General features: G+C 38.7%; 1 protein-coding gene across 1 annotated transcript in view; it reads right to left on the bottom strand.

Annotated features, from left to right (window-relative positions):
• Window positions 1-12,898, bottom strand: part of LOC130916385 (cellular retinoic acid-binding protein 1) — a 41,956-nt gene that overhangs the window by 18,260 nt on the left and 10,798 nt on the right. The window contains exon 2 of the mRNA XM_057837083.1: window positions 8,352-8,530. Within this exon, the coding sequence (XP_057693066.1) occupies window positions 8,352-8,530 (179 nt within the window). The remainder of the gene's footprint in view (window positions 1-8,351; window positions 8,531-12,898) is intronic.

The following is a 12,898-nucleotide window of genomic DNA, read 5'->3' as shown; positions in this document are numbered from 1 at the left end:
TCACTATACAGCCATACTTTTGGATGCAGAAGGACTGCGGATTCATCTGATTTTGCGGATTAATTCATTTATTTTTCACATCACGCCAGACAAATGTTCTGCAGGCTTTTGTTGCTGCACCAGGGAGAGGCGTGTGAGCCTCTTTGGGTTTCAAAAAGATCCTTTTCACCGCGAAGAATAGGCAAAACAAGTCCGACAACCGTGGGACCATTGGACGGACGAGGAAGTGAGTAAATTATGTATTTTATATAGAGCTGTCAAAATTAATGCGTTAACGGGCGGTAATTAATTTTATAAAATTAATCACGTTAAAATATTTAACGCAATTAACGCATGTGCGGAACGACCCACTCAAGCATTGCCGCGAACAGACGACAATGGCGCAGTTTGAAGTATATTGAGAGCTAAGGGCAGAGACAAGCAAGTGAAGTGGACGCAGGTGTTACTGGCACCTGCCAAGGAGGCCGCTGTTATTTTCAATGTGACCAGCATTCTCAGATTGATCAGTGAGGAAGAAAGTGGTTGAGCGAGAGAGGGAGCGAGAGAGTAGAGAAAGTGTGCAGTTAGCGCAGGCTCAAGTGCTGCGTCCCCCACTTGCTTTTGTTTTGTTAATAAAAGTACCCACAAAAAGCCATCCAAGGCCTCTTGGTGTTTATATGTATGCCACTGTCTTCCTCAGGAGGAAATCAGACGAACCGAGCCAACCGACGACAATGAGCAAATATGAGTCGCCGGTCCATAGCACCGCCAATTACCAAGAAGGGTGAATTGGTAACGCAGGCATTTATTGGAGCTGCGCTATTTAATGGAATAAGCGGTGGCGTGTCTTCCACAACTTTTATAACTATTGTGGCAAGCGACATGGGGAAGAATAACTGGAGATTATCTTTTTCTTAACACCATGTATTGTACTCAACGCAAAGAAGATATACCATTTGCAAAAACCACTGTGCCTAATGGTTGCTCAAATTTTCATCATGCTTTTGGGCAGTTAAGAACATTTAAGTTGCTACAGTATCATTTAGTGAAAGCACAACAAAAATAATATTCCTATCCCTCAAAAATAAAATAATGTTCTCAAAAAGAAAAGCGCTCAATGCAAAGAGATCTGGCATTCAAAATAGGTATGCAAAATAATACTCTATTCAAACATTAAGTTTAGCTAAAAAAACACACTAGATGGCAATACTTAGTCACAATATACAAACTATGAAAATTACTATAACTTGTACTCACATTTATCTTTTAAGAATTACAAGTCTTTCTATCCGTGGATCCCTTTCACAGAAAGAATGTTAATGTTCATGCCGTCTTGTGGATTTATTGTTATAATAAACAAATACAGTACTTACTGTATGTACAGTATGTTGAATGTATATATCGGTCTTATCTTTCCATTCCAACAATAATTTACAGAAAAATATGGCATATTTTAGAGATGGTTTGAATTGCAGTTAATTACGATTAATTAATTTTTAAGCTGTGATTAACTCGATTAAAAATTTTAATCGTTTGACAGCCCTAATTTTATCCATCCATCCATCCATCCATTATCTTCCGGGGTCGGGTCGCAGGGGCAGCAGCTTTAGCAGGGAAGCCCAGACTTCCCTCTCCCCAGCCACTTCAGCCAGCTCCTCCGGCGGGATTACAAGGCGTTCCCAGGCCAGCTGAGCGACATGACTTCTCCAGCGTGTCCTGGGTCGGCCCCGGGGCCTCCCGCCGGTGGGACATGCCCGGAACACCTCTCCAGGGAGGCGTCCAGGAGGCATCCGAACCAGATGCCCGAGCCACCTCAACTGGCTCCTCTCAACACGGAGGAGTAGCGGCTCGACACCGAGCCCCTCCCGGATGACCGGGCTTCTCACCCTATCTCTAAGGGAGAGCCCGGACACCCTGCGGAGGAAACTCATTTCGGCCGCTTGTATCCGGGATCTTGTTCTTTCGGTCACAACCCACAGCTCGTGACCATAGGTGTGGGTAGGAACTAATTTTATATTATGTCAAATATTGGGATCATGGCACACATTTTAATAAGGAGGTGGCTTGCACTTTTGCATTCTCATTCTGGGTGAGAATGCTCCCTGTTCCTCGAGAAGGCGTGCGCCTCACATAGTCGACAACCGGTGGCTTGTCGCACTCCATGGTCGCCGGCTAATGAGCGCTCATGCTTGGGGATCCCCCTGCTCTCTTCTCTGGTTCTCGATTGTGTAGAGACTTCTACCTCTCTCTGCCCTCTCCGTGTGCCTGCCGAGAGAGAGCGCAAACCTCGGCTCGGGCTTGGGGAGCCACGCGCTTCAATATCGGCCGGTTTGTCCAACGAGAATGCACCATATTCGACGTTCAACGACGAGTCAAAACTTGCTCACCGCCGGGGGGTGGCCGATCGGTGAAGACAATCACCCCCGCCGCCGTGTGTGACATGAGTCGGGGTAGTTTTGCGTGATTTTTCGTTTTCGAAAGGCGAGGAAGAGACTTGGACGAGCCGCTCGGTTTGGGTTAGCATGTAGCCTAGCTCTCACACTCCTTTTTTGTTTACACTCTTTCCTCTGTCTCCAAGTTCCTGCTGGGAAATGACAAGAGCCGGACTAACTCCGGTGGCATAAAATACCATTCGGGAGGTTAAAGTCGGCAGTTTTGAGCATTATGCTGTAATTTAGCCCTGTCATACTGAATAAAGGCATTTTTAATTGAATTTCATATTCCATTTAGCCCAGGACTGTTATTTGTCATGACCAGTGTTGTTAATCTTACTGAAAAAAAGTAATTAATTAGAGTTACAAATTACTTCTCCCAAAAAGTAATTGCGTTAGTAACTCAATTACCTGAATGTAAGAGTAATTAGTTACTTGGCAAAGTAATTGGTGATAATTACTTTTTTTTTTTTTCCCTCAAAAAAAAAAAAAAAAAAAAAAAAAAACATTGGCCACACTATGTGAAGTTTTTTGTGAAGGTTTTTGGTACAATTGGCCCGAGCCCAATTCTTTACCCTAATTTACCCTTTACCCTGAATCAACTGTAAAAAGTTGTTAAAATTGCTCCCATTATTGCATTTGTTCCTTTCTCTCTAATTTCGACATATGAAAGTTTTAAAACTGTTTCATCATTTAAAGATAGATTCAAGTCAAGATTTTGCCGATTTAGAAGTATTTTAGATAAAAAGTTACTTAGGTTCGCTAGGAAGGTTCTCTACAACAGAGCTGTCCTAAAAAGTCTACTGCTTTAAGATGGCGGCTGTCTACTAACGCATTTAGTGCCATGCAGTGTTGTTAATTTTACTTTAAAAAAGTAATTAATTACAGTTACAAATTACTTCTCCCAAAAAGTAATTGCGTTAGTAACTCAGTTACCTGAATGTAAGAGTAATTAGTTACTTGGCAAAGTAACTAGTGATATATTTTTTTTTCTCAAAAAAAAAAAAAAAACACACACAGGTCACACAATTAAAATTTCTACTGTTATTGCATTAGTTCCCTTCTGTCTACTTTAAACATGTGTAAGTTTTAAAACTGTTTCATCATTTCAAGATAGATTTAAGTTAAGATTTTGCCGATTTAGGAGCATTTTAGATTTTAAAAAATTACTTAGGTTCGCTAGGAAGGATCTCTACATCAGGGCCTTCCTGAGAGGTCTACTGCTTTAAGATGGCGGCTGTTTACAAACGCATGTAGTCCTTAAAACATGTTGGCAGTGCAGCAGTGTCTGTCATTTGCATCTAGTTCTATAATATGATATCTACCGTGTCATGTGGGCGTAGTTTGTCGGCTATGGCTGCAGTCAGGTATTATTGGAGCCACCTAGCATCGCGGTTGCAGCGGCGTCTTCCCCACTCCTGCTCTGCTCTCGTCCCCGTGAGTCCGTTTCTCTCAGACTTTTTTTTATTCAACCAACTTAGTAACGCATAGTAACGCACGCCTTTCCCGCCTCAGTAACGGTAACGGCGTTGCCAAGATGAGAAAAGTAATTAATTAGATTACTCATTACTGAAAAAAATAACGCCGTTAGTAACGCCGTTATATTGTAACGCCGTTATTAACAACACAGGTCATGACCATACAATTTATTCATCAATCGGGGAAAAATACTTAGATACAAAGAATATCCATTATAAATATTGGAGTAGAGAGAAAAAACAATGATATTTCACAGTATGCTCTAGTCATCAGTCTCGTGTTTGTTGTCGTTCTGAATCTTCCTCCTTCTCCAAATACGACTCAAACATATATGGCTGTATGCCACAGGCTTCCTCTGGATCGACACTATCACTTGAAAGATCCATTCTTGAACCAGAATCGCTGAAAAGCACTTCTTCGTCCATTGGGCTGAATTCTAAACCTGCTGAAATTGCTGCTCTGCCGACATCATCACCCAAATGGAGGCGCCAGAGCGCTATCATGACAGGAGGAGCTAAACAGCAGATTAAAAGACTCATTTCCCGTCATCTGCGCTCTGCGAAATTGTTGAATACAGTCGAATCATCTTAAAATTTGTATAAATATTTTAATTCTAATAATAATGCTATTTAAGATTTTTTTTTAATCATGTCACAGGGACTTTAATCTTTATTAGGCACTCATTGGCTGCCATTGACAGTGCTAGACGTCCAAACCATTTTGACTGGGAGGGGTTTGCCACTCCCAGTCAAAATGGATTGGACGTCTAGCACCATAAATGACAACCTAAAGTTAACAAGGAACTTGCCTGAAAATACCCAAAAATATATAGGAAGTGATCAAAAATCTACAGCATCCCCAAGCAATTTCTCCAGCAATTGCATCTTCTTCTTTTTCCTACCATGTTGGCAGACAAAATTGTTTTCTGGGTCCTCATTTGTTCAATAACCAGGTTAGCATAGCACTGTCATTCCCCTTTAAGTGCGGGATTCATTTTGTTCGTTGGCAAGAAGGGGAAAAAAAGTCAGTTCAAGAGCTCATCACAATCCGCCCTCAGGGCCTGCAGATATATTCCCATCCATTTCAAGGATCATGACGCCCTTTAATCCATGTGCGCAGACGTGAGGGTGATACCAATGCATGAGGCTGCCGCTTACTATACATCCCTGAAAAGCAGTTAGTGGTGTTAAAGCCTTGACATGAAGGTTCGCAACTTTGCATCTCACTGATCTCAGCTTCCTGATCCCGAGAGCATACGGTGCAAGCTGGTCCTTTTGCAGTTGCCTTGTTGTTACTCTTAGGCAAAATGCGTAGGAATTTGAAGGCTTTCCCATGCTCAAAAAACGTAATGATGACTCAATACCATTCTTGATTTATGGGCCATCTTGGCCAACTGTATGCCGATTAGAGATTTGGACAACATGTACTAAACCCTAATCCAGGGGACCCCAAACTACGGCCCTTGGGCCGGATACCGCCCGCCTCCACATTTGGTCCGGCCCCCAGAACAATTTTTAAATTTTTTATTTTATTTTATTTATTTATTTATTTTTACTTGTGTTATTTATTTTCTGGCTTTTTCTGTGAAGAACCCAGAGAGGGTTATTTGGTTATCTATCTATTTGATTAATAGTGTTATAATTATATTATATTATATTATATTTAGGGCTGTCAAGCGATTAAATTTTTTAATCGAGTTAATTACATCTTAAAAATTAATTAATCGTAATTAATCGCAATTAATCGCAATTCAAACCATCTATAAAATATGCCATATTTTTCTGTAAATTATATATATATATTCTGTAAAATAATTTGTTGGAATGGAAAGATAAGACACAAGATGGATATATACATTCAACATACGGTACATAAGGACTGTAGTGGGCATTTCACTCTACTGTCATTTAAATCTGTCTATGCTGTCCTCACTCCGAAGCGTCTACTTTTTCCAAAGCTAGACAGCTAGTGAACGACGCCTTAATAATCAGACTTCTTCCTTTTTCATCTGATTTATTAATAAAATGGCCTCAAACCACTGTCCTCTTTAGACCGTAGTGAAACTACAAAAAAAAGTACACAAGCATTGCATTAGCAACAACGTTAGCTTAGCACGCTATACAGGTTCACCAAACATAAACAAAAAGCGTCTCATACAAAAAATATAACATTTCGCTTACTAACATAATATGTACATTCTTTACAACAACCATACTTACGGACAAATCTTGTCCAAGGATCATATAAGCACAACATTACAACGTAGGCGTCAGCCCGAGACGTCGTGCAGCCATATTGAACTGGCAAGAAAGCAATAAACCATGTCGCAAAGCGACCACAAGAGTTCGCTGTTAAACAGCACAAAAACCTTGCTGTAAAACTTACCAAAAGACAGAATACTGTCTGAGCGGGACATGTGCGTTAATTGCGTCAAATATTTTAACGTGATTAATTTAAAAAATTAATTACCGCGCGTTAACGCGATAATTTTGACAGCCCTAATTTTGTTATATTAAGGGCTGTCAAACGATTAAAATTTTTAATCGAGTTAATCACAGCTTAAAAATAATCGTAATTAATCGCAATTCAAACCATCTATAAAATATGCCATATTTTTCTGTAAATTATTGTTGGAATGGAAAGATAAGACACAAGACAGATATATACATTCAACATACTGTACATAAGTACTGTATCTGTTTATTAAAACAATAAATCAACAAGATGGCATTAACATTATTAACATTCTGTTATAGCGATCAATGGATAGAAAGACTGAGTTGTAGGGTTCTTACTACAGATGCCGATCGATCGGGTCCGATCACGTCATTTTCAAAGTATCGGAATCGGCAAAAACATATTGGACATGCCTTTTTTTAATATATATATATTTTTTAATTAAATCGTTTTCTAATTGTATTTAATGTTACAGACATAACATGTTACACTCATCCAGAGTCTTTAGTTTAGGCTTAAGGTAGGGTTATCAAATTTATCCCGTTAACGGCGGTAATTAAATTTTTTTTTAAAATTTATCACGTTAAAATATTTAACGCAATTAACGCATGCGCTGCACGACCCACTCACGCATTGTCGCGTTCAATCTGTAATGGTGCCGTTTTACCTATATATAGAGCTAAAAAGCAGCGTAAAATGAGCAGAGTGAATTTTGGCAGCCTTTGGAGCCTTTTTTTAATTGGCTAAAGCCTTACAATCCCTCTCCCTACGACTATCGTGGGAAGCAATGTGGTGAAGCAAGGTAGTAATTGATCTTTTTCTTAACACCCTATGTTATTTCCCAACGCAGAGAAGATATATCAATTGGTACCACGACGCACAGTCATGGTTGCACTTCCCATCATGCATTTGAGCAGAACAGTTAAATGGCTACAGTATCATTTACAGAAAGCTCAACAAATACACTAGATGGCAATATTTAGTCACAATATACAAAGTCACATTTATCCTTTAAGAATTACAAGTCTTTCTGTCCGTGGATCCCTCTCACAGAAAGAATGTTAATAATGTAAATGCCATCTCGAGGATTTATTGTCATAATAAACAAATACAGTACTTATGTACTGCATGTTGAATGTATGTATTCGTCCGAGTTTTATTCATTTTTTTCTTAATGCATTGCCAAAATGTATATCATCAGGAAAAATGATCGGGAATTGAATCGGGAGCAAAAAAAAAAAAAGCAATCGGATCGGGAAATATCGGGATTAGCAGATACTCAAACTAAAACGATCGGATCGGGAGCAAAAAAAACATGATCGGAACAACCCTAGTTCTTACTAGAGAGAATTACCTCCCACCCAGGGCAGAAAACAGAGCCACAATATTCTCAGAAATCGGTCAGTGCCTCCACAAGGGCTGAGCACCGCTGTCTCACCAAAAAGATGCATGGGGGCTCTTCATCATTGATGATAAAATACAAGGAAGGATAAAGTCTATTGCTTTTCTGTTTGTTATGTTAATTGAATCATAAAGATATTTCAAGCATGAGATCATTCTTGTGTGGCTCTGAATATCATACTAATCAATATACAAGTAATTATTCCTCACCAAAATGGCATCAAAACACATTGGTTCTAATATGGTTCACTTATGGAAGAGTGTAGGGTCCAGTAACTTGTGCATCTAAGGGTTAATCATTTAATTAATAGTCCAATTAATCTGTTATATGAGTAATCGTTAGTGGCAGTCATAGTGGAGGAGCCTGCGAATAGTTGTCCACTGGCACGGTTCACTCGGGGGGTCCCGTTTATGCTTGCCGCACCCGGGCCCTGTTCACATTTGTTCCGCCACATCTCAGGCACAATTCTAGGTGTAAACCCAACCGCAAAATAAATCCGAAACTCTAACTCACACATCCTAACCCCAACCCTGGGGTAAATGGGTTAGGGTTTTTTTTGTCAGATGCAAAAGGTAATGTAATGTCACACCAATGCTGTTCACCTTGCACTTTCTCCCGTCCACGGTCTCCTCGTCAAACTCCTCGCCGACCCGGAAGTTGATCTCGGTGGTGCGTACGCTGGTGGATGTCTTGATATAGAACTGCTCGCCGTCCTGCCGGATCTCCACGTGGGGATTCGAAGCGGCTGCCACCGCTACTTTCCTCAGCATGGCGTTCACGCCTGAAGTACAGGTAATAAATAATGAGTTCGTAGGTGATGTGGTTATTGAATGAGTCAGACGACTTGCGTCTGGGGATTATAAGGAGGCCAGTTTTTGAATTTACGGGTTGAGGTGCACCTGAGGACTTTGTTATGCTTTCTGAGGTCAGCGTGAGTCTGGGATCATATTCAAAATGCTTGGATCATGAGAAACAGATGGAGAAGAAGATGAACAACAACAGATAACTAAAGAGATGACATATTCTCACGGTGAGAGCACCCAGGCAACGAGGGATGGAAAACATAGGCGGAGTCTGACCTTTGGAGCAGGGGGGGCACAACATGTTGATGACCCCGAAATGGAGTGTCAGCAATAAAATTAACTTACAAGTAGGGTTGTTCCGATCATGTTTTTTTTGCTCCCGATCGGATCCTGATCGTTTTAGTTTGAGTATCTGCCGATCCCGATATTTTCCGATCCGATTGCTTTTTTTTGCTCCCGATTCAATTCCAATCATTCCCGATAATTTTTCCCGATCATATACATTTTGGCAATGCATTAAGAAAAAAATGAATAAAACACGGACGAATATATACATTCAACATACAGTACATAAGTACTGAATTTGTTAATTATAACAATAAATCCTCAAGATGGCATTTACATTATTAACATTCTTTCTGTGAGAGGGATCCACGGATAGAAAGACTTGTAATTCTTAAAGGACAAATGTGACTAAATATTGCCATCTAGTGTATTTGTTGAGCTTTCAGTAAATGATACTGTAGCCATGCCCCAATGCATGATGGGAAGTGGAACCATGACTGTGCGTAGTGCTACCAATTGATATATCATCTCTGCGTTGGGAAATAACATAGGGTGTTAAGAAAAAGATCAATTACTACCTTGCTTCACCACATTGCTTCCCACGATAGTCGTAGGGAGAGGGATTGTAAGGCTTTAGCCAATTAAAAAAAGGCTCCAAAGGCTGCCAAAATTCACTCTACTCATTTTACGCTGCCTTTTAGCGCTCTATATAGGTAAAACGGCCCCATTACAGATTGAGCGCGACAATGCGTGAGTGGGTCGTGCAGCGCATGCATTAATTGCATTAAATATTTTAACGTGATACATTTTTTAAAAAATTAATTACCGCCGTTATTGGGATAAACTTGATAACCCTACCTTAAGCCTAAACTGAAGACTCTGGATGAGTGTAACATATTATGTCTGTAACGTTAAATACAATTAGAAAACGATTTAATTAAAAATATATATATATATTAAAAAAAAGGCATGTCCGATATTTTTTTGCCGATTCTGATACTTTGAAAATGACGTGATCGGACCCGTGATCGGGATGCCGATCGAGACATCTCAACTTACAAGAATATTTATAATTATAAGTTGACAATGAGCGTTTTTTGTTTCCGATTAGTCTTGAGGGGAATTATAAATCAGGCTTATTAGGCAATATTTTTCGCCAAGATCGTCATTCATTGAATATGGTACGCCTGCCGGTGTCGTGCCGATGTAGTTACCACCGTCAAAAATTGTATCCCCTGAGCGAAGCCATATGGAGGTACAGTAGATTTGTGTCTTTATTATTTAATTTTTAAAAAAAAGTTTCTACAATCAAAATATATATTTTCAACCCCAAAAAAATCGCTTCAATAAAAAAAAAAAATTTGCTTAACTGTAAAAATAAATTTGAAACTTAAAAAAACTAAAAAAATATAATAAAATGGGTAATGGTGTTATACTTATATAGCGCTGTTCCACCTTTCAAGGCGCTCAAAGCGCTTGCATGTGAAAGCTGTTTTTCTTTGATTTTTTTTCAAAAAATAAGCTGCTTAAAAAATATATGTTTAAATAGAAAAATCACTTCAATCAAAAAAAGAAAAATTTCAATCATAGAAAAAGTTTTTGAATGTGAAAAAATATTTGAGATTGAAAAATTTGCATTTGAACACTTAATTTTTCATTGAAAAAGTTTTCTTTGATTGAAGCAATCCTTTTTGTGTTTGGGGCATATTAAGGGTAGGACGTTTGTGTCTCAATCATTCAATCCCTCAAAAAGTTGCTTCATTCAAAATAATATTTTCAATCAAAGAAAAAAATCATTTGAGAAATAAAATTGCCCTCCCCAAATATTTCTTTTAAATTAAAATGATATGCAAAGCAAATGACCGTCTAAGGTGCGAGTAACATGATCTGTTTGAAAAATAATTTTGACCCATTATAGAAAATGTTTTTTGTTCATTACATTCATTTTTGTTGCAGTTTTATTGCTTTAGAATTTTTATATATACAGTATAGGAAAGTGAATTACATGCAATGACACTTTTCGGCCACCAGGGGGGCCTGGCCCTGGGTTGGGGTAATCTCTGGGTACCTCACGATACGATACGGTTTCATCTCACTATGTTACAATACTGCAATCATCGATACATGGGTCAGGAAATCATTCTAGTTTCTTTTACAAAACAAGTAATACACAGAAAAAGTTATTTTCACTAAAATTCCCAGCTGAAGATAAGCCGCACCAGCTAATGAACTTTTGGAGGAGTTCATCACTAGTTGACGGCCAATCCATATGAAGTGGGAGAGATCATTTGCTGCCAGTCCTCCCACTTCAAACGGATTGAACGTCTATGGCCATCAATGGCAGTCAATGCCAGGCAATGAGTTCATTTTGGGGCATCTCACGACATTTCCTGTTCATTTTCTGTCACTTCCTTTTCATATAGGGAATTCACAGGTCACTTCCTGTTGATTTTGAGTTACTGAAAAGGAAGTGACTCAAGAATATCCCTAAATGAATGGGAAGTGACTCAAAATCAGCAGGAAATTACCTGTAAGTGCCCTAAAATGAACAGGAAATCACCTGTAAATGCCCAGAGAAGAGTGGCTATGAATGCTCTGGTTTTAGACGGTGCTAGACGTCCACTCTAGTCAAAATTAATTGGATGTTTAGTGCCGTCTAACGGAATGGCAATTGATTTAAAAATCTGTAATATTTAGTACATGTTTTGACCTAACGAGGATGCCATTTTTTATGCACGTAATGGGCGGTCGGGGTGATGGTGTAGTTTGTCACTGTCACTAGACGAACACTACCGGTGTTCTGCAATCCCTTTTACGCGCCGAGATGTCCAACACATGCGCACATCGGTTAAAAGCGGCGAGTACTTACTATTTGTGTTTTTTTTTATAGTCTTTTATTACCTTTTCATTGCCTCAAAATACAAAAGGTTTTCCCTCTCATAATTTTAAGCAATGTGTTTTCTTGTGGTAGCTTTAAAGCAGATTGTTGATCTGTAGGCCACATTGTTCATGTAGTGTATTTAAACCACCCTTATTTGATATTACTACGGTTACTTAGTTTCTTAAGGCATCTTTAGTATGTTCTGTGAGAATGCATATAAACTAGAGCTGTCAAAATTATCGCGTTAACGGGCGGTAATTAATTTTTTAAATTAATCATGTTAAAATATTTGACGCAATTAATGCACATGTCCCGCTCAGACAGATTTAAATGACAGTAGAGTGAAATGCCCACTTGTTAATTGTGTTTTATGGAGTTTTGCCGCCCTCTGCTGGCGCTTGGGCGCGACTGATTTTAAAGGCTTCAGCACCCATGAGCATTGTGTAAGTAATTATTGACATCAACCATGGCGGGCTACTAGTTTATTTTTTGATTGAAAATTTTACAAATTTTATTAAAACGAAAACATTAAGAGGGGTTTTAATATAAAAAATTCTATAACCTGTACTAACATTTATCTTTTAAGAACTACAAGTCTTTCTATCCATGGATCGCTTTAACAGAATGTTAATAATGTTAATATCATCTTGTTGATTTATTGTTATAATAAACAAATACAGTCCTTATGTACCGTATGTTGAATGTATATATCCATCTTGTGCCTTATCTTTCCATGCCAACAATTTATTTTACAGAATATATATATAATTTACAGAAAAATATGGCATATTTTATAGATGGTATGAATTGCGATTAATTGCGATTAATTACGATTAATTAATTTTTAAGCTGTAATTAACTCGATTAAAAATTTTAATCGTTTGACAGCCCTAATATAAACAAAAAAAAGTTGAAAGCGCTCAGTAATACTTTGGGTGTCAAATTCACCTCTTGTAGATGTTTCGCTGGTGTAGCACATTTTGGCAAAACACCGGTTTTGTCCTACTCTCGTCTGGTCTCATCCCGTCTCTCCTGTTCATTTTGCTTTTGCTGCTCGTTTTGTGAAATATCGACAGTGCTGTCATGCTCATTAATGTTCCTCTCGTGTTTAAATTGAAAGGGTTGAACAGATGACATGTTTATGTAGTTAAAGAGTAACACTGTGGAAGTCCGGCAGCAT

Source organism: Corythoichthys intestinalis, chromosome 5, assembly GCF_030265065.1.
Source record: "Corythoichthys intestinalis isolate RoL2023-P3 chromosome 5, ASM3026506v1, whole genome shotgun sequence".
Classification (NCBI taxonomy): domain Eukaryota; kingdom Metazoa; phylum Chordata; class Actinopteri; order Syngnathiformes; family Syngnathidae; genus Corythoichthys; species Corythoichthys intestinalis.
Note: the sequence above shows the minus strand (reverse complement) of the source record. Positions and strands in the feature narration are given on the sequence as shown.